Source organism: Cydia strobilella, chromosome 18, assembly GCF_947568885.1.
Source record: "Cydia strobilella chromosome 18, ilCydStro3.1, whole genome shotgun sequence".
In the NCBI taxonomy this organism is placed as follows: Eukaryota; Metazoa; Arthropoda; class Insecta; order Lepidoptera; family Tortricidae; genus Cydia; species Cydia strobilella.
In genome coordinates, this window is record NC_086058.1 from 8,674,336 (window position 1) to 8,695,757 (window position 21,422).

At 35.7% G+C, this 21,422-nt stretch overlaps 3 protein-coding genes across 4 annotated transcripts; 2 read left to right on the forward strand and 1 right to left on the reverse strand.

Moving 5' to 3' along the window:
* Positions 1 to 274: 274 nt before the first annotated feature.
* On the reverse strand, positions 275 to 14,240 carry LOC134749663 (pleckstrin homology domain-containing family F member 2). 2 transcript variants are annotated; one of them, XM_063684680.1, is made up of 9 exons: positions 14,103 to 14,240; positions 13,855 to 13,919; positions 13,422 to 13,623; positions 9,068 to 9,193; positions 8,676 to 8,782; positions 7,205 to 7,373; positions 5,945 to 6,042; positions 4,676 to 4,751; positions 275 to 2,469 (listed from the first exon to the last, which is right to left on the reverse strand). In XM_063684680.1, the coding sequence occupies exons 1-8, from the start codon at positions 14,116 to 14,118 to the stop codon at positions 4,692 to 4,694; spliced, it is 843 nt and encodes a 280-aa protein (XP_063540750.1). In that variant the 5' UTR covers positions 14,119 to 14,240; the 3' UTR covers positions 275 to 2,469; positions 4,676 to 4,691. The 2 variants fall into 2 exon arrangements, with proteins under 2 accessions (XP_063540750.1, XP_063540749.1); XM_063684679.1 differs by lacking the exon at positions 4,676 to 4,751.
* Positions 14,241 to 14,559: 319 nt separating this feature from the next.
* Positions 14,560 to 16,454, forward strand: LOC134749267 (ribonuclease kappa-B). Its single transcript, XM_063684159.1, has 3 exons — positions 14,560 to 14,730; positions 14,810 to 14,932; positions 15,789 to 16,454. Exons 1-3 carry the CDS (start codon positions 14,656 to 14,658, stop codon positions 15,888 to 15,890), a joined length of 300 nt encoding a protein of 99 aa, XP_063540229.1. The 5' UTR covers positions 14,560 to 14,655; the 3' UTR covers positions 15,891 to 16,454.
* Positions 16,455 to 20,915: 4,461 nt separating this feature from the next.
* On the forward strand, positions 20,916 to 21,422 carry LOC134749628 (uncharacterized). The gene is made up of 2 exons (XM_063684645.1): positions 20,916 to 21,112; positions 21,226 to 21,422. The coding sequence occupies exons 1-2, from the start codon at positions 20,934 to 20,936 to the stop codon at positions 21,419 to 21,421; spliced, it is 375 nt and encodes a 124-aa protein (XP_063540715.1). The 5' UTR covers positions 20,916 to 20,933; the 3' UTR covers position 21,422.

Sequence of the window (21,422 nt, forward strand, 5' to 3'; positions counted from 1 at the left end):
CTTAACCTCTTGTCTGTGTATGATAAGAATCCTGGGCGAAGTTTCAGTCATCGTATTGCATTTTTTGAATTATTTTTTCTTGGTCTATACAGCACAACATGTTCAACCGACTATTTTAGACCACCAAACAAATGAAAGGTTTAGTTAAATATTTAACATTTATATAAGTCTAGGACACATTTTTTCTGTATACGGTAGATAAATATTTCAACCGTATTAAAGGTTTATAATTTATATACGTTTAGGAGATTTGGTAAAAATAACAATAACGTTATAAAAATATTATTGTATATTTGTCAACTGAAAATTAAACAATATCTTAAAATAATTTTGCTTAACAATATTTCGCGAAACGAAAACAGCTAACACTTAGGCCACGTTACATAGGCCGATTTTTAATATTTTTTTGTTTTGCAAATAAACTATTCATATCGTGTTTCTGAATGAAACAAATTACGCTACTCAATGCACCTCTTAATTTCTAAAAAAAAACTGATATACATACGATTCTAGACAATTACTTTACAATGTACGGATTGATTTAAAAACTAGCCAAATTAAATTTTTCATCAATTATTCTAATAGCAGCAAACCAGTATAATATCCAAAATTTAATAATAAAGTTAGAAACTGCGTAACGTTTAAACCCTGTAAATATCATACCTATTGAATCTCCAATTCAAGTCTAATTCTTAAACCAATCCGCAATAATTAACAATAAAAATAGCAAAATATAAACTATAATAAAGTTTATAATAAAATATGCTAACTCATGTAGAATATTAAATATGTAATGATCGACATAACATTATGACTTAACCTAAGGATTAAAGTTAACTTCTGTTAGTACCACGTTAAGGTATTGTTTGTTAAATAAATTAGAATTAAATAAAACCTGCCGTCTCGGTTTGTTTGAGCGACATTAAAGCTGGAAGCCAAACCGATACAAAGTAATTCCAAATATTTACATCCTCATTCAATGAAAAGTTACAATAAAGTGTATTAAAGTACAAATTGTTGAAGTATTTAAGAAATTTACTTAGACCTTGTCTTATAGAAACGTATTTCAGTCAGAAAAAAGTAAGATAAGTTTAATATTTATCTAACTACATTGGTTTAGATTGTAATCGTGCATTTTCTACTGAAAATGATGTTTTATGCTTCGATCAAGTCTCAGTTTAAAAATCGATATAAAGTTAAAAACACTTTGATAAGTAGTCAGTTGTTATGAGACAAATTTTAAATGTTCCAAATTGTACTTAAACGAATATTTGATCAAAACTTATGTAATAGAATACAGAAAACACCCATGAACTAAAATTTGAAGTATCTTCATCCATTTATTGGTTTCAGTACTATATCAATGTTATCGTAGTAATGCAACATTTAATTTGCCATTTACGTTTTTCGGTGCTGTAACAACATTTAATAGAATTTGTCTGAGGACTTTAGAGCACTGAACATTCTTTACAAAATTTTGTACACATATTGTGGTAAAAGAAATTAGTAAAATTGTGGTTACATAGAAAATGATATGGATTTATCCATCAACAAATTTCACCAGATAAGAAATAAATAAAAAAGCCTTTGCTGAATCCTGTTCATAAGACTTGTGAATATTTTACTTTGCTCTTTTAGGTTAAACAGTCCTATTCTAGGCGCCCTATAAATAATAATTAACTTGATTGGGGACAATGTAATCTACTGGTATCAATTACATTACAGGGTCTTCGGGGGCCAATAAATAGATTACTAAACCTATCTCACCAAAACTTAAAGAAAGATACATTCAAGATGGTCACGTTAGTAATAGGGTATTTGACCATTATGGTTTATTAATGGTATCAGTCGATCAGGTTTGTTTTGAGGATCAAAATTTAATGTCTGTATGGGATCCATTGTCTTAAAGCAATACAAAAGTCACAAATGATGGTCAAAGTCTGGCACCCGCACTTTACTGACGAAACGCTTCTAACAAAATGGCAATACATCGTGACGTCACCATGTAACGTCGCTATTGCTTGGAAGCCGTTTCGATGTATGGAAAACAAGGAATTTTTTTTCATAAAATGTAAGGTCAGGAATCGAATGGTACCATTTTGTTTTCTATTAGGAAGTTAAAAACAAAATTAAATTTTGAAACTGAGGTCTTGTATTTTTTTTATTATTCCCATATATTTTTTAAGTTTCCAATTTATTGTGATAAATTGCTCATTTTCTATCTATTTAACTATTGAGTTATAAAATTAAACATGTGTCAACAACCCTATTGAAAAATAGTTTACAACTATTATAAACTTTACCTTGATTATAAGGTCGAAAATCACTTAAAATCTGTTTATAAGGTCCTTTTAAAGGTTTTGGTAAGATAAGTTTGGAGCTAACTCTAACATCAGTTCACTTGGCGGAATCCTTGGACGAATGGTTGTTGGTCTCTTCAGTCTTATCACCATCACTATAGAATTTTGGCTGAAACATAACAATAAATGTATAGCGAAAGTATTTTTTCTGGCCCTGTAGACTTAACATGCACTGTGACAGTATCATGGGCGCAAGACAGGCTACCCATCTTTTTTATAACTTCATTAATTAGAACAGTATTCTCTCGCGCGCGAGATACTGTCGCGGCGCTTTCGTGCTAAGCCTATTGGTGTCAATGTGTGTGGTTTTAAAAAGATGCTAACGTGTGGACATTATTGCACCTTATGTAATTGAATTCGGATAGATCAGCGCTGGAAGTCGCCAGCAGCATGCGAAGATGGGGCCATTTCGTGACACTTTATTTTCACTATGTTCTTTTAATGTATGTCTATTGTCTGTGTACGAAAAAAAACTATTCTATTCTACAATGTATTCATATGTGACGTTCCACGGGTAAAGGCACCTCACGGCGGTTGGCGCGTACGTCGCGTAGTACTGCATTAGTATTGGAGTGTCGTTAATAATAGCGTAAGCGCCAACCGCCTTAAGGTAACTTTACCCGTGGAACGTTACATATTTTTTACGACAATGGTTCAATATTGACCATATTTATTCGCAAATTTTCCAAGGAAAAGGTTAAGGCCTTAGGGCTTATTGGCGTTAGATGAAAAAAACCGGCCAAGTGCGAGTCGGACTCGCGCACGAAGGGTTCCGTACCATTACGGAAAAAACAGCAAAAAAATCACGTTTGTTGTATGGGAGCCCCATTTAAATATTTATATTATTCTGTTTTTGGTATTTGTTGTTATAGCGGCAACAGAAATACATCATCTGTGAAAATTTCAACTGTCTAGCTATCACGGTTCATGAGATACAGCCTGGTAACAGACAGACGGACAGCGGAGTCTTAGTAATAGGGTCCCGTTTTTACCCTTTGGGTACGGAACCCTAAAAAAACAGGATTATTCTATAGCCATACGTGTTAAATTAAACCATTATGAAGAAAAAAACATGGTGAAAACTTCGCCCAAATATTATTGTTGAATGACTTGTATGTCTTTCCTTGGAATGGAAAAACAAAAGAGATGCAGAGAAATATTTGTGAAAATAAGGCGAAGTGAATTTGCCAGTTGCCATTAGATGCAAAGTAGATATGTATGAAGGTATGTGTGTATATGAAAAAATAAATAAGGTGGTAGCAAATTATAGGGATGAGGATGTATATTATACATGGAAGTAAACATAACACTTTAAATTCTCGCATTTTGAACACATATTTAATTACACGAACGGGTCTACAGTTCATTGTTTTTACCTTAAATTCCGACGTTTCAGCTGAGTTGCACCAGCTGTGATCACGGAAAGACTGACGTCCCAGCAACATCTCCGTTGACATTTTGTTGGGACGTCAGTCTTTCCGTGACCACAGCTGGTGCAACTCAGCTGAAACGTCGGAATTCAAGGTAAAATCAATGAAATTAAATCGCGGTAGACCCGTCCGTATAATTAAGGAAGTACAAATGTTATGTATGATCGAGACTTGCAATACGTTAAACAATCTAAAGTAAGATTGCTAAGTACGACCAATTTAGTACATTGACTCACCATTTCTTATCTCTATCGCACGCGCATAATTATGTTGCTGTCCTGCCGATTATACCGACGGTTAATGCCAACGTGCGAGTGGGAAAACAATAATATGCATAATTGCACGTGTGATAGAAATAGGGCTTAGCAAAATGAAGCTGCATTTTATGCAGAAAGCAAGCCGCTTTGTCCAGTGATACTAGGGACCAATCTGAATGATTTCATCCGAGGAGACACAAATTTCATCCATTAGAATTCAAGATGGCGGACCTTTTCCAAACGGCTTGAACTGTAGTGGATGAAATTTGTGTTTCCTCGGCGACTTGCTTTCTGCATAAAATGAAGCTTTCGATGTAAATATCGCCGTAAGCCCTACTACTAAATGGCGGGCCAATCTACGAAATTCGTTCCTTACTCGTTCGTTACTTTAACACGCTTCAATCAAGACTCAAAACAAAACAAAAAAAAAAACTACAACTGATGAGTAGAAACAAAACAAAACGCAACGAAATTAATTACAAGTAAAACGTTTAAATATCGAAAATAGAGCTCCAGAACATCTCAAATGTTCATCTATAAAGGAGCTTCTATAAAACCGACAAAAACAAACACAAAATAAATAAACTCAAATCACCAAAGTGCCTAAGCATGAATGAGCTTCACTTACTCAATCTGAATTTGTACTATACTGTCGTGACTTTACTTCCAAATCCATTTTTGACACCATTATAACTTCTAAATCCCTAGAAATAAACAATCAGTCATTGATATTCAAAATTATCATAAATGAGACAATAAATAAGAAAGGGTTAATTTTACATATAAAGCTGAAAATATCACACACGCACACACATAGATATATACTATTTATACATATAGCAGTCAGCATTCAAGATTCACCTACTATAAAACAAGTGACCCATTAATTACTAATAAATATTCTTTTGAGGTTAATTGATTAATAACTTCCAACAAATCAAATTATTTTAAGTGTGACTACACTACTTTCTATTTCAGTTTGATTAATAATACAGTAACATTGATTCAGTTAACAGTCACCAGAGGTCGGTTTATTTGACAAATCTTTTGCCTCCCTCAAATATTGTCAGGTTTGCGACTTTAGCCAACGCGAAGCGAGTTTAAAATCCGCCTAAGCTAACTTTGCATTTGCACCGATTTGAATATAACAAAGTGAGGCGGTGTCATTATAAAAGTGAGTTTCATAGAAATATGACATAAAATGATGACTTGACATTACCACACTTGCATTGCAAATGCAATGCAGTTATTTTTTTATTTATTTAAACTTTATTGCACAGTATATAATATTCAGTGACAAAAGGCGGACTTAATGCCACACGGCATTCTCTACCAGTCAACCTTTAGGCAAAACAGAGAAGCATAGTTGGTGCGGGGTATGTAAAGAACACTAAAACTTGACGTTTTAAAATTAGTAGGTACAAATATAAATGTAATATGAAGTTAAAATAAATATATACGTATATGTATATAATAGGGGTCTCTATTGTTTCTCATGAAGGTCATAATGTATCGTTTGTCCGAATTTTCGTTGGTCATAATTTGGTTTTTCTCAGAAACGCGTAACTTTTCAGGATTGCCATAAAACAAGCCTAACCTAACCTATCTACAGGATAACCTTACGAAAATCCTGAAATGTTAACGGTTTCAGAATCATGACTAATGATAATCTGACAATCATTACATTATGACTTTCAATCATTATGTCAAACAACGGGATCCCATATAATAGTTTAAAAAAATATAAATATATATTTATAGAGTTATCTTGGTCCGACTCTAAGCGGTCTTCACATTGGATGCGGATCCGCACACGGACGTGCGAGCGGGACATCGCTACATACGTGCATAGCGGTCTCGCTCATACGCGGATTTTTTAAATGTTATATGTGTGTACCTCATCATGCTTCTCCTCGGTGCGGTCGTCCTCGTCGTCGCTGTCGTCGTCGGCCGACGAGTCTCCGCCCGAGCCGGCGTTGTCCGACGACGGTTTCACTGGAATGATCCGGTCACTTTATGTTGCGTATGCTACTTAATATATATAAAAAACCGGCCAAGTGCGAGTCGAACTCGCGCACGAAGGGTTCCGTACCATTACGGAATAAAACAGCAAAAAAATCACGTTTGTTGTATGGGAGCCCCATTTAAATATTTATATTATTATGTTTTTAGTATTTGTTGTTATAGGGGCAACAGAAATACATCATCTGTGAAAATTTCAACTGTCTAGCTATCACGGTTCATGAGATACAGCCTGGTGACAGACAGACAGACGGACAGCGGAGTCTTAGTAATAGGGTCCCGTTTTTACCCTTTGGCTACGGAACCCTAAAAAAACATACAACCGAATTGATAACCTCCTCCTTTTGAAATCTTGAAGTCGGTTAAAAAGAAACAATGGCTTTTGTTTAACAGATTAGGGTCTTAGGCGTAAAAATCATTTGAGAAGATTAATATATCTAATAAAAAAAAAACCATTGTTTCTTTTCTGTGAGCGCGTGGCCATTGTGTCTGAGCGCGTGTTTTGTTTAACAAATTAGGGTCTTAGGCGTAAAAATCATTTGAGAAGATTCATACTATACTGTTATAGGACCTTTTGGAATTCAGAGCCGTGGTCGCCCAGGTGTGTATGTGTTCATGTTTAATTTCCAAAAGGTACTGTGTCGAGAAAACAACTCCATTTTTTATCAATGTAGAAAACTACCTTCTGCATAACTACGGTCCATTGATTGTATGAGTTAATTAAGGCAAAATTGTGCTTTGAAATTGACAGCTATAATAATTATATTCGAATATGACACCGATTATCAAAACTGAAACAAACATATGGGCGTCGTAAAGTGCCATCTACATCAGCTGTAAAACTCAAGAGCATTTTTTTTCTTAGACTACATCTGTTCACAACCAGCGCCCTCGACCAGTGAAGACGTGTCGTTGCTCCGTGAAGACGATCCTCGTAAATTGGATCGAAACATGTCGAGCTATTCGACTTAATAATACGTGAGTGACAAGTTTTAAAATTTTAATATATAAGTATATCTGGTCTACAGTGACGAACGAAAATTCTTAATTTGGGGCTAAATCAAATATTTCGCCACCCAAAAGGTTCCGTCACCAAAAAAGTTTGGGAACCGCAGCAATACAATAGGTATCTCACCGGGCGTGTTGGCGGGCTGGTCGGGCTGGTTGGGGCGCGCGCGCTCCCTCGTGAGCTCGTCGTAGCACTGCAGGCACACGCGCAGCGGCTTCTCGCTCTGTCCGCGCAGCACGTAGCGCTTCGACGAGCACGGCCCGCACACCACCGACCCGCATTTGCGACAATGATGCTGAAACATAATACTTATAAATATTGGATGATCGTATAATACTACTAGCTTTTGCCCGCGACTTCATCTGCGTGGACTTAGTAACAGCAGCTAAAGTAAGTATAGCGCCTGCAAAAATTCTCAAAGCAATAATTCAATTTGAGCATACAAATTAGCAGGCACTTCATTAATTATCTCAATTCCATCCCGCTTTTTACTTTCTTAAGGGATGATTTTCGGGATAAAAACTATCCTATGTCCTTCTCAGTGACTCAACCTATCTCTATGCCAAATTTCATCTAAATCGATTCAGCGGTTTAAGCGTGAAGAGGGAACACACAGACAGAAAGACAGACAGACAGACTTTCGCATTTATAATATTAGTATGGATTAACGATATTATTTCCAGAAAAAAATAGTTAACTGTATGACGGCCAAAGACTACAGGCGCTCACGGTAACAGTAGCCCAATGACTCGTGCATTCCAATAAGGTTGCGGAGACGGTGTGAAAGCGAGACAGTTCACCGTAACAGTATTTCCATGCTAGATAGATTTGTGCATGTTCATATACATGAGAATGTAAAAAGTGGAAGAATAAATTAAACGAAATGTGTTAAATATACAAATTTTTCCACATTTGCGTATGTTGTTTAAACACGAGCGAACATTGAATAATATTTTCATGAGTTATGAGAATATTGTATAGAATAACTTGATTTGTGTTTCATATTCCCTATCGTTGTCTACAATCCTGCATATCTTTAGGTGAATACATCCCTCTCGCTAACGGAAGCGGCTCCATAAACTAGTGCGATAAGGACAACGCCAGGTTAGGCGAAAAATCCTGCGTAAAAATCTCAAAAACGAGGTTTCGTACTCGACTGTTTCCTCCTCCAAAACTTAACCAAACGAAATTTTGAAATCTAAATGGTAATGGAATTATCTGTGTCGGACTGTTTTGCTTTTTAGGCTAATTGATATCAGTTTTGAATAAGTACCATAGTTCTCTTTGCGGCCTAGTAAATTAGGCCCATTTGCGAATATTTAAAGTGCTCTAGCGCCTTAAAAACAAAAATATAAAAAAAACAAAACAGTCCCACACAGATATTAAAAATAATAATCTGTGTTAAAAAAAATCATTGCTCTAGCTTCAGAAACCACCGAGGAAACAGTCGAGTACGTTTGTATGGAGAAATGACCATACAAACATACCATACATACCATGTTGCCTCTTAAGGCATTAAGTCCGCCATTTGTACAATTTATATCGTGCAATAAAGTCTAAATAAATAAATGATTAGCTAAGAAACATAATAACTTACTCTCCTGTTGAGGACGGTGAACTGTGTCTTCTTGCAGTGCATGCAGATGGACGCCTCGTTGTCGGGCACCCATACTGCGGCATGCTCCGACGGCGGTTGCTTTCCACCTGCGAACATATCGACGTTGGAAATGATGGACAAACTAACCATTATACAAATAAAATTGTGTGACGTCACACAATAGGTACGTCTTATCTTTTGTTAACTCCATGCATACCCGCACTTTTACAGCTTGTTGTACCTACAAACAAGTGACTGGTAGTTCTAGTGCAGTAAACATTTAAAAATGTTTTTATATCCCATACTACTACTTTCTCTTAATTTTTTTTCTTCACAACTTCGTGACTGAACTGGTATTTTAGTGTATGGGATACATAACAGGGTTTCCTTACTTTTCCTGAGCAAATCCTCTATGCATTTCTCTATGTGCGCCATCCACTCTTCCTTCTCGGTGGCCGTGGCCGCGTACACCGCGAACGACTTGGACGCCGTGCGGATAAGCCAGCCGTTGCGATATTCTAGACAAAAAAATAAAAATTAAAAAAACCCCTATATTTATTATGTTGTTTAGCTCTATTCGAGTTGCTGTATTCTCTGTATAGTCTCACTCGATAGTTAATCATTCTGCGTGTATAATCAAAGCACTACTATGCCATAACAAAAGAAGGTCATCATCATAATAAAGTATAGGAAATATGTATCTCTAGATTTGGGTGGTTGATAGGTAAATATTCGAAGTACCAATGAGTATTGATTTAAATGTCACTGTGACGCATATTAACGTAAACAAATTATTACATATTTAGGATTTCCTATGGAATTATGAATATAGTAAGTAACGTTATTTTATCATATCAAATCCAAATAGATTATCAATTCACTCCCCTTTTTTTATAATGATGTTGACTTAACACATAAAGCATGTGCCAATGTAAATAACACCTTACTACGCCCACATTAAGTTACATTTTTGGATGGTGTCAAGTGTAGGGTCAACAAGATAGTGTAAGTATTGATCTTGATATCGTTATTTGTTTATTTGGTCACGTTCCCACTAATACCTGTCCGGAATAAGTACACATCGGTAAACTCATAGTATTTTGATAGTAGCTTAGAACAATTCAATTCAATTCAATATTTTATTGATAAAATATACATTTTACACGTCAAATTTTTCAAAGGTACATATACAGTTTTTTATTATTAACACATTAATACACATTTTGCTATCAGTTAGTTATACATATTACGAAATTAGATATTTTTATATTATATATTACATGTCCATTTATTATTTAATCATTGAATACTACTTACTAAAAAAAAACTCATCAATCGAGTACAGAGCGTCTATTTCAAGTTTTGCTTTAATTTGTCGTACAAATGAATTATAGCTTGAAGCCTGTTTAATTTCCGGAGAGATTGCATTGTAAACCTTAGTACCAATGTAACTAGGATTTTTCTTAGCCTTAACGAGTCGTGTTTGAGGTAAGTTAAGCTCATGCCGCCGTCGGGTAATGGAGCCGTGCGTATCAGCGTTGGTACGGAAGAGATGAACGTGTTTTCTGACGTACTTAGCCAGTTCTAGGATATAAAGACTGGGTAATGTTAAGATTTTGTGATTCCTGAACAGGTCTTTTGCAGGATGATCCCAACTCACACCGGCGATAATACGCACTGCTCTTTTTTGGAGCCTGAATACTCTCTCGCGAACATTTGTCCATTAACTTACCATTTCACTTAAATTGGTTATTTTATTATTTATTTATTTAAACTCTATTGCATATAAAATTATAAGTACAAATGTCGGACTTAATGCCATAATGGCATTCTCTACCAGTCAACCACTGAGCTAAAAAGAGATGGTTGTTAGGTGCAGGATTTATACTAGAAAAATTAAAACGATAATCACTACCACAATATTTTAACATAAATATCTTCTTACCTACCTACAAGATTACCAATGTGTAGAAATAAGATAATATCATTAGATATGCCCCAATAGGGATTGGAGCATATTTGGGTATATATGGAAAGTAGGGACTTTACTACACCTTATAAAACAAAGCGCCCACCGCGTCTGTCTGTGTGTATGTATGTTCGCGATAAACTCGAAAACTACTGAACGGATTTTCATGCGGTTTTCACCTATCAATAGTGATTCTTCAGGAAGGTAGGTGTATAATTTGTTAAGGTTTTGTGTAAGCCGTGCAAAGCCGGGGCGGGTATTTATATAAATGTGAAAGTAACTCTTTTTGTTACCTCTTCACACTTAAACCGCTGAACCGATTAAGATAAAATTTGGTATGGAGATTGTTTGAAGCCTAAGGAAGGACAGTTTTTCTCAATCATACAACTGATTGAAGACTCCTTTGACATAAAAGTCAAGAAATACGCAACTTTTTTGGCAAGAGACCCCGTATTGATGATATTATACTTTAGAGTAGTTTAGAGATAAGATAAGATAAAGATCATTTATTTTCAGCTAAAGGTTACAGACATTACAGGGGTCTCCGCACTAGGCAGTGACTGTATTGCGGGGAACCAATTACAATTTAAATATCAGACTTGTTACAATTAAAAACTATCATTTAGTAAGAAACTACTAACTACAAACTAAGGCTTAATCTAGGCACAATATTGAAACTAAATTTTGTTAAATATGGCTTCTGTCTCAGCATAATTTTGTTAGTGCAGCAGTTTGAAAAGCAGTTTTTTCGCTTCCATTTGTGTGCAATCCCTGAGGTTACATAGTTTTTTTATTATAGCATTGTATGTAGACGCCCTGATCCGTTCCCCAAAACGCAAGAGGAGCCATTGCTGTTGCATTGTGCGCCATGCTCGGCATCAAACTTCAAGACCGAGTGCAGGACGTCGGATACGTCATTACCAAACTTAAATGGAGTTGGGCGGGACATGTTGCCAGAAAGAGTGATAGCAGGTGGGCCAAAATGTTATCGGAATGGTGGCCGCTTTCAGACGAAAGGAGTGCCCGGCGTCCGTTGGCTTGTTGGGTGTACGACATTCGGAAGACTACGGGTCACTTCTGGATGAGATTGGCTCAGGACCGGGACAAGTGGCGTAGTCGAAGAGACGCCTATGCTCAGCAGTGGGCGATGAAAGGCTGATATGATGATGATGATTGCTGTTTCATTTATGCCTAAGTGATGTGAATTGCTCAGGTAGTGCATTTGGCTGGGTTTTTTTCGGCAGGCCTCTTGAGGTCTCATGGACCCCAAGGGGTGTGTGGACCACACCAGCCGGGTTAGCACATGATTGGCGCGAGAGTATCTCGCCGCGACATAAACTACCCATCCCTCTTTAATTCATACAGTTAGTAAAAGACGGGTAGTCTATCTCGCGGCCAGAATTGTCGCGCCAATAATGTGCTCGGCCTACAGTGGAGCACACTTTTAGAAGAGCAGACCAGTGTGTTTGTTTACATTATATGCTTATGATTACACTGTTAAGGTGACATAAGCATCAGCTGGTTTCAGGGTTTTGTTGATAAAATCCCTACAAGTGTTGTGGAATTTAGGTGCCAAATTAAGTTTAAATGTGATTCATCAACACAATTTGCAAATCTACTATTAAATATTTATTTTTTTAGGGTTCCGTACCCAAAGGGTAAAAACGGGACCCTATTACTAAGACTCCGCTATCCGTCTGTCCGTCCGCCTGTCTGTCTGTCACCAGGCTGTATCTCATGAACCGTGATAGCTAGACAATTTACACAGATCATGTATTTCTGTTGCCGCTACAACAACAAATACTAAAAACAGAATAATATAAATATTTAAATGGGGCTCCCATACAACAAACGTGATTTTTTTGCTGTTTTTTTCCGTAATGGTACGGAACCCTTCGTGCGCGAGTCCGACTCGCACTTGGCCGGTTTTTTATTATATTCATTAAAATATGTACCTACTAAAAAAATAGTATCTATAGTAATTGTTACAGAATATGATAGATATAAAAAAATATATAGGATCACTGTATTACTAAGAATACAACCCGATTGAAAATATTTAGTGCAAAATTCATGTAAATGCAGTGGTATTAAATATATTAATAACGGCAGTTTACATATTTATAAATGCAGTGGCATCAGTGTGGCACCAACATGATACCTAGGTACATTTATATTGATAAGAATAAAATATTAGCTATGATTCATCACACTGATTCATACTTCCTAACTTGTATTTAATATTTGTATTTGTATGCTTGGGACAGTTACTAGGTATGCTAATGAGGGTTCTGTACCATCACACAAATTATTAATAGGTAACATTCAGACATTTCAGGCCATCATAAATTTCACAAATTTTTATTATTATTTTATTTGATATTGTCCCGTATTTGCTGAGTCACTTTAATATTTTTAAGTTTTACTGCTATAGACATCAAAATATAAAGAAATGCAACCAGCTGACATATAGAAAGATGAACAGTGGACACCTAATAACTGGGTTTCAACTAACACTCTTCAGGAAAGAAACCCTAAAAATGATTTTAAATAAGGACATAACCGGGTAAGATAAGCATTTAAGGTAATCAATTATTATCAATCTCATTTGTTGTTAGTTTGGACTAAATTAAACCTCTTGTAAAACATACAATCCTTAGCATAAGGTTGTTAATTAGCATATTTTTATACAAAACATTACAGCGGGGGTATAGGATAAGGGGGCTGTTGTTGGGACATTGACATTGTAGGACAATACTGAATTCGCAAACACTTACGACCATCATCCTTTAAAGCCTCCAGTTTCACTTCTTCTAGTGGAATGACGTGTTGCTTGTTACATTTCTTTTTGTTTATAACAATGTTTCCGTAGACCAGGATGTCATTAAAGAGGAAGAATTGGCGAGCTTTCGGTTTCTTCCTGCACATTTTGGTTAAGACACCCTCACCCACAAGAACTCTGCCCTGTTCTGCCAAGGGCTGAAAAACGAGAAGTTGAAAATTGTTTCAGCCTTAGTATTACTTCCATTGCATGTACTTGTTATGGCACAAATATAACGCTATAATGAAAAATCCTAAAGCCAAACTTGCCATTTGTGCCAAACTTATCTTACTAAGTTGGTTGGCTGATAACGAGAATAGGTAGCATTAGCAAACTTCAAAAGTTTTTCATAGTTTTCAAGCCGATCCAATTACTTCGAATTGCCTTACCTGTCCCGAACTGCCGAAGCAGTTCTCCACCATAGCAATTCTTCTTGCATTTGCCTCACTATTTACTGAAAAAACAAGAACAATCTAAGTACAGTAATTTGCGGTACAAAATCAAAGTTTGACGTCAAACTAAGGGGGCATACAATGACAGTAATGAAATTGGTATAACAACCAAAAGTTAATGGTACACACTTTTTTATAACGATAACAAGTTAATATTATTATGATTTTTAAATTAAGTTACGTACCCAAACGATCCACCATTATTAAATTTTTATTTTGAGTTTCAGATTCCGTCAAGAATATGTGTCATTCATTCACGCAAAATGTTTACAATGTTTCCATATCAATAAATAAATAGAAAATTAACACACAACTCTTTATTTGTTATTTTATAAATGATGATTTTTGTAATAATCTGAATGATCTGAATAATATTTTATTGTTAAAAATTATAGCTGTACTTTATTATTCATCGGTTTCTTAAATCACTACGATTTACCGGTTTTTCACTGTAAGACCTTTTTACACACTCGCTTGTGGCAAGATTAGCGGATACGGGACATGCTTGCTCTTTCTCTCTTAATGGCTCGTCGTAAGTGGGCTGCTGGCTGAGGTCTCGTGCCAATTTACCATGTATGTAAAATGGGCTTAAGATTCATAGACACATCTAGGCTATTTACCGTATACCATGGACAATTTCAGATCATGTGAGAGAACATCCATTTTTTGACACTAGCTGACAGATATTGGTCGATAATTCCCGTATATTTGTTCGTAAATCCTAAATAAACGAGCAAAATGGGTTTCACAATCTGCGGCCCTAAACTGTCCCTATGTGGGCTTGTATTGAGTGTGTGGGGGATCATCCAGTTGGTAAGTACTGACTCAAGTTTGATGTTTTATTCTTGTGAAATTGTTGGCTTTGATCTCAACCAAATCTTGAACGTTTCAGACTCTGATGGGCGTTTTCTATTATATCAGAGCAGTAGCCTTGTTGGAAGACCTTCCCCTTGAAGAGGGAACTCATAATAGCATTGATCATTTCATCACAGAAGTGGAAACCGGATATGATCAGGTAAGCCCTAAACCCAATCCATTTGACTGTAGATTCGTTTGTCTGCAAAGTTCTCCAAAATATATGGTTCCATCCATACATCCTCAAAAAAATGTAACTAAACAACAATCATGTGATTAATTTTTAACACAATAATTTTTATTGAGTTGTATTCTAACACTACCTACTAAATAAAATAGAAAATATTAACAATTTGTTGTAATAGCTATCAATTTTTCCTTTGGGTTCCGTACCCAAAGGGTAAAAACGGGACCCTATTACTAAGACTCCACTGTCTGTCTGTCACCAGGCTGTATCTCATGAACCTTGATAGCTAGACAGTTAAAATTTTCACAGATGATGTATTTCTGTTGATGCTATAACAACAAATACTAAAAACAGAATAAAATTTATATTTATCCCATACAACAAAAGTGATCTTTAACCCTTCGTGCGCGAGTCCGACTCACACTTGGACGTTTTTTTTTCATAACTTAGTTCTTGTTGTTGGTTCCTATTTGACCATTGCACCCTAAAAAACAGCACAACAGGCTAGCTGGACCAAAAGTATATAAAACCACAAATAAAAATGTTGTCAAGTTTTTCTGTAAAATAATTATTGCAATACAGATTGAAGTTCATTACAATGCATAGTCTGTCTAAGCTAACTGCACAGTTTGAAAAACTTAAATATCATATTTTAATGTGAATCCCATAATTATGATGGTGCATTCTGTCACTGAAACTACAATTTGGTTTAACTGTATCCAAATTCCCATTTAAACAAATAATTTATTGGCTAAACAGTTCTTACAATGCAAATAAATAATTTCTGATTTCTTAAAAATGTTTGTAAAGCCTAAATGTAAATTTTCAGAATGCCTACAACTGCTGGATTGCAGCTCTGCTCTATGTAATCACGCTGGTGATCTCTGGACACCAATTCTGGATGAACAACCGTTCCTCAGTTAGCATGTAAATACAATATTGGTGTGAAAGTGTTATCGCTGATGTTTCTATAGTTCACATTTGTGACAGAGATTTAACTGCAATAGTGAATTCTAGAAACACAGCCATGTTTTGCTATCTGCTCTTAGCAACTCCATTCCATTAATAATTTATTGAATGAGTATTTGAATCTTGTAAACATAATCAGAGGTGTAGAAAAAAACTCATTTTGAAATGTTTTACAATTCAAAAACACACTTGATGTGAGAGCATTTTACTTACCACCAAATTATAATACTGTAATTTCTAATGAATATGAATGATAGACATCCTTTAAGTGGAAATGTTCTTTTGTTTTTTGGAAATGTTCTATTGCATAGTCTCAAACATTTAACAATTTTATTATAATTCATGAAATGATTTATTTAAAAAGAATATCCACTCTTTGTAATAATTGAAATCAACATGGCAAACTTGTGGAAGTTTATTATAATAAGTATTATTACTCCTTATTGCTGTTAAATTGTACATAACAAATATCCATTGTACATTATGAAAGGCTTAGTTATTCTTGAATAAAGATATTAATGTTAGATGTCTTGCGTATTTTTAATTATTTGTTTAGATAAGGATTGTTGATGTATTTATAGTCTATATAAATATTAGGTATATGTATTTATATAGGGCCTATATGTTCCAATCTCTAGCACAGAAGGAATATTCAGTTTAAATATAATAAATAGCTCTTGTACGTGGCACATGTAACCCGCCCATTGCCGTGCGGCGTGTAGCGTATTTCGTTAGGCGTGTGGTGTATGGCGAATGGCATGTTTTATGAAATGGTAAGGTCGTAGAAACAGGAGCCGTAAGCACAGAATAAGTAATAGTATTATCATACAGAACGGCCACGCACTGCCCCGCCCCGACCCGAATTACCTCGCCCCGCGACAGCAGATTGACGGCCGTTCGCCGGCCGCTCAGTACTATTTTTAACCCTTAAATGCATAGTGATGTATGTATGTACACAACAAAAAACATATAATTTTATGCATAATTAGGTAAAGTCTATTTGGTCCTGTATATTATTTTGATCGTAAATTTATACACTTTCCGTCGTTTTATTGAAATTTGCGCAGTATTTAAGTTTAAAAAAATTACATTTCTTTTAACGCGAAATGGCGGAAAATTTGGGAAAATTTAATGATTTTTAATATGTAATTTAGGCGGTTTTTTCGGGGTTTGTAATTATTTATATTTAAAATCTTTATTATAGGTATATTACAAATAGTATAAATTTCTAATGGTAGTAAGATTTTTTATATCTTTTACCAATAATTGTATAAATTTACATAAATTATTATTTACCCTATGTAAATTCTAATACTGGTTAAGCAGTGAAAATCGATGTTTTAATTTATATTTTTACTTTTCCTAGAATCAGTAAACAATTATGTAAGACTTATATTAATTTCAGGCAAAAAGAAAAAATCATGCATTTAAGGGTTAAGCAACTTACACTATGACGCATGACGCGTGTACAGAGTGCCGTTCACAGTGTTCACACATAGAAACGCAAGTGATTTTTGATGTATAGCGTGTCCGCCCTGTGCCGTAAGTAAGTACATATTCTATTGCATCAAAAATAATACATTGTACATGTAAAACTACAAAGAAACCAAAAAAAGAAAAGAGCCGTAATTAGTTTCATTTTAAACATTTTTAGTCTTAGTCCCTCCCTATGCTCAAGATTCTAAATTAGTCACTTATGCCCCGAGCAAGCGAAAGGTAACTAGAGTTAAGCTAATGAAGCAAAGTTGGCAGCGATGTTGATAGCCCAGGCTGTGCAAGTGTTATTTTAAACGAACTTCTATGAAATTATAACGTTAAATAGGTAACACTCGCAGTCTGGGCTAATAAAATTTTCCGCTTGTTGAGGGTGAGGACTCGAGATTAGCATTACAGCTAAAACTATAGTGCGACATAAAATAGTAGAAATTAAATATAATGGAACAAAAAAGTTCCATACTAAATTGTTGCCATGTTTAAGCATTTTACGTCAAAAATGTGACAGATACCTAACTTACCTACTATGGATGGTATAGAAAGGATAGCAATCTCTTATGGCAGAATTGTTGTAAAAGTGACCACGTTAAGCTTTAAATAATAGTTCCTAATCTCTCCGGTGGCGCTAGTTAGGCTCTGGGACATGAGTATAACACACGTATAACATGAACCATATAAGGCAACAAATAACCCGACCAAATTACGTAGGTTGTTTTTGGTAGTATTTCGGTGTATGGTGGCGCCGCCTAATTACTGTTTTTTGATGGACACTTTTCATACATAGAGATTTGGCTCCTTTATACAGTCTCCATGTTACCTACGTAGGAAGTGGCGCCCTTAATAACTATGGATGGTATAGAAAGGATGTCAATCTCTTATGGCAGAATTGTTGCAAAAGTGACCGCTTTCAGCTTTAAATAATAGTTCCTAATCTCTCCGGTGGCGCTAGTTAGGCTCTGGGACATGAGTATAACATGAACCATATAAGGCAACAAATAACCCGACCAAATCACGTAGGTTGTTTTTGGTAGTATTTCGGTGTATGGTGGCGCCGCCTAATTACTGTTTTTTGATGGACACTTTTCATACATAGAGATTTGACTCCTTTAGTAGTAACATACTGTATACATATATAGTCTCCATGTTAATAACTTTCTACAATTGTGACGATTTCAATCAAATTGTCGCTTACCATAAGGACGAAAATTACTACTCAGAACTAGTCGGAGCGTCCCTTAATATGGCAAGCGACAATGTGGTACCTTTTGCTTGAAAACGACACAATTTCTTGTCGGACTATACCTATCTTCGCTCTCTTGCACAAGTTACTAAGTCAATATTAAGTTCATATAATTATTTTCCTAATTTGACTCTTTGCTGCCATTTTGTTACGTGCCACAAAGTTGTCAAAAAGAAAACTGCCAGAGAAGCAACAACGCAAACGTTATTTTCAAAATGCTTAATTTTTGTGGCGTATGTTATATGTGCTTGAGTATTTGGGGGATAATCCAACTGGTAAGTAGCTAAAAACATAGGTTCTTACATTTTCAATTTTTTTACATAAACTACACGGCTTTAAAATTTCATCGAGCCCATCAGATAATACCGGATGTGGGAGAAGACCGTAGGAAATTAATTTCTGCCAAAATAGGCTTTATAATTTTATATTTATATTTTGACAACAATGTGCGAGACGCCATTTCATTACGCCTCGGCCGCCGGTGCCCCTCTGCCGATCAGTGATGTCGGACGTGTGCTAAAAACTGTGTGTAATTTTGGTCATTTTTCTGGCCATCCGGACTTCGCCCTGTAATTTCTATCGTGTATTGTGATAAGTGATAAAACTGGTTATTTTTGTGATTCAGTTGATTTAAAATTTCGTTTTAAAGGTTTATTTTTAAATCATTCCAATCAAAACAGACCTAGGACTGTTGTAGACCGATTTTCGATCTTCGCCCTTGCAGGTAAAGATCGGAAAGCAACAATCCGAACTTTACCCATTTAAAATACAGCAGTGATTGTCAAACTTTATATTTTTATGACTGCAATAATTCTGTTTTTATTGCAATTATTTCGTTCCATTATTTTTATTCGAGGACGATAATTCAAAAGGAAAAGATTTTTAGCAGTGTATATAGGCATATATGTATGTATGAATGTATTACTTAGGAAATTGTTTCTATTCACATATCAAACTGAAAGCCACAGATTTACCAAATTTTCGTATGTGGGTCAAGATCGGATGCACACATGCAACAAAGTACGAGGGTTGTTTGACAAGTAACTTGGTTTGATATGAAAAAATTATAATATTGCAAATGTATTTATTTTATTTTTCTACGTAATCCCCCGAAGTTCTACGCACTTGTCCCAACGAATCTGCAACTTCTCTGTGCCTTCACGGATGTAGGTACGTCTCTTCAAGGGCCTCTAAATACGCATTGACCTCCCGTATAACCTCATATGGACTTATATTTTCGCCCTGAGAACTGTTTTGAGTTTCGGGAAGAGATGATAGTCCGACGGAACCAAATCTGGTGAATAAGCAGGGTGTTAAAGAAGTTCAAATCGTAACTCCGACAATTTTTGTGCAGCGACACGACTTGAATGCACCGGAGCGTTGTCTAGGTACTCTAGGTGAAATATCACTTTTGTTTTGCCAACCTGGACGTTTTTTAGCTATTGCCGCCTGTAACTGATCCAAAAGTGATACATAGTATGCTCCAGTTATAGTTTTCCCCTTGGCAAGGTAGTCAATTAAAAGTATTCTCTTAACGTCCCAAAACAGACGCCATCCGCCTTTCCAGCACTTCCAGCAGACGGAATGCTTTTGGCTTTTTTTTGAACATTTATGGCCAGGATAAAACCGCTTTTGGATTCTTTGGCATGACGCCACAGATTAAAAATGTTTAGTTACTAAACTAAATCAATACATACAGAGTGACACAAACGCCATCTATACGTAGGCGAAACAAGTTACTTGTCAAACCCCCCTCGTAAACATTTGATGAGAACTTTCAAGTTATTCATGGCATGGCTGCAATTTATATACGTTGGAGGAGGTTAAACATCGGATATATCCTTTTAGATACCTTATTATCTGAGCATCAGAAGCGGTTTTTTTTCGCCATCCGATGTTAGCCCTAGATGAAAAATTCTTCGTTGCCCTCGTATAGTATGTCTCATCTTTACACTGGTACAAAAGTGAAACTATTGCATATTGAACGTTGCCAAAATTCAGGCCTAAACTACGGTTAATATTTAACGATTTGGACCATATTTTTAGAACCTGACAATAACTGAGATCGAAAAAAACAATTTCGCGAGGTCTCAATTAGTCCCAAATTCGTCCGGTATTATCCCAAAATACCTTATTTAAATCGGATTTGATGATTTTATATCATAAGTGCCTATATATGTGAGGTATTGCTAATCAAGAAGTCTAACCGAAGTTATAAAAATATTGTGGAGGTTGAACTAAATAAAGCTTGTAATTATATTGCAGGCAATAATGGGCGTATTATACAGGGTTGAATCCCTAGGTCTCATCGAGGATGCTGAAGCGCATGAGTTCAAGGATACCGAAGACTTTATAAAACACACGGAAAAAAACTATAAAACTGTACGTATGTCACAAGGAAGAACTTTATTAATCCTAAATTTAATACCGAAAAAACTTATCATACGAGAGTGCAATGGGACTTAGGTAACGTAACAAGGTACTTATTACCATTCTAATATGTTAAAAACCAATCTATACGAGACCATGAACGTGCCCCATGTCTTTAAAACAAACGTTAAAGCTGCATTTTTCAGGTGTCGACAAACTGCTTCATCGCCGCTGGTATTTACATAGTGATACTGGGCTGTTCGTTGCTGTGCATCCACAAGGCGAATAAAAACGCGAAACTAAAAGAGGCTCAGCTGCTGGATGACAAACTGAGCTGCACATTCGAAGTTGTTGAGTTAACGGAGAAGCAAAAGAAAAAGATCACGTAGG

Bases quoted from the DNA above. Each gene is read 5' to 3' on its own strand.
- LOC134749663 (XM_063684679.1), bottom strand. The intron at 7,374-8,675 runs GTAAGTTATTAT...ATTATGTTTCAG, and splicing joins TCACCGTCCTCAACAGGAGA to CATCATTGTCGCAAATGCGG. The intron at 2,470-5,944 runs GTACACACATAT...GTTATGTTTCAG, and splicing joins CCGAGGAGAAGCATGATGAG to CCAAAATTCTATAGTGATGG.
- LOC134749267 (XM_063684159.1), top strand. From the start codon at position 14,656: ATGGGTTTCACAATCTGCGGCCCTAAACTGTCCCTATGTGGGCTTGTA. The intron at 14,731-14,809 runs GTAAGTACTGAC...TGAACGTTTCAG, and splicing joins TGTGGGGGATCATCCAGTTG to ACTCTGATGGGCGTTTTCTA. The intron at 14,933-15,788 runs GTAAGCCCTAAA...GTAAATTTTCAG, and splicing joins TGGAAACCGGATATGATCAG to AATGCCTACAACTGCTGGAT.
- LOC134749628 (XM_063684645.1), top strand. From the start codon at position 20,934: ATGGGCGTATTATACAGGGTTGAATCCCTAGGTCTCATCGAGGATGCT. The intron at 21,113-21,225 runs GTGCAATGGGAC...CAAACGTTAAAG, and splicing joins AAAAAACTTATCATACGAGA to CTGCATTTTTCAGGTGTCGA.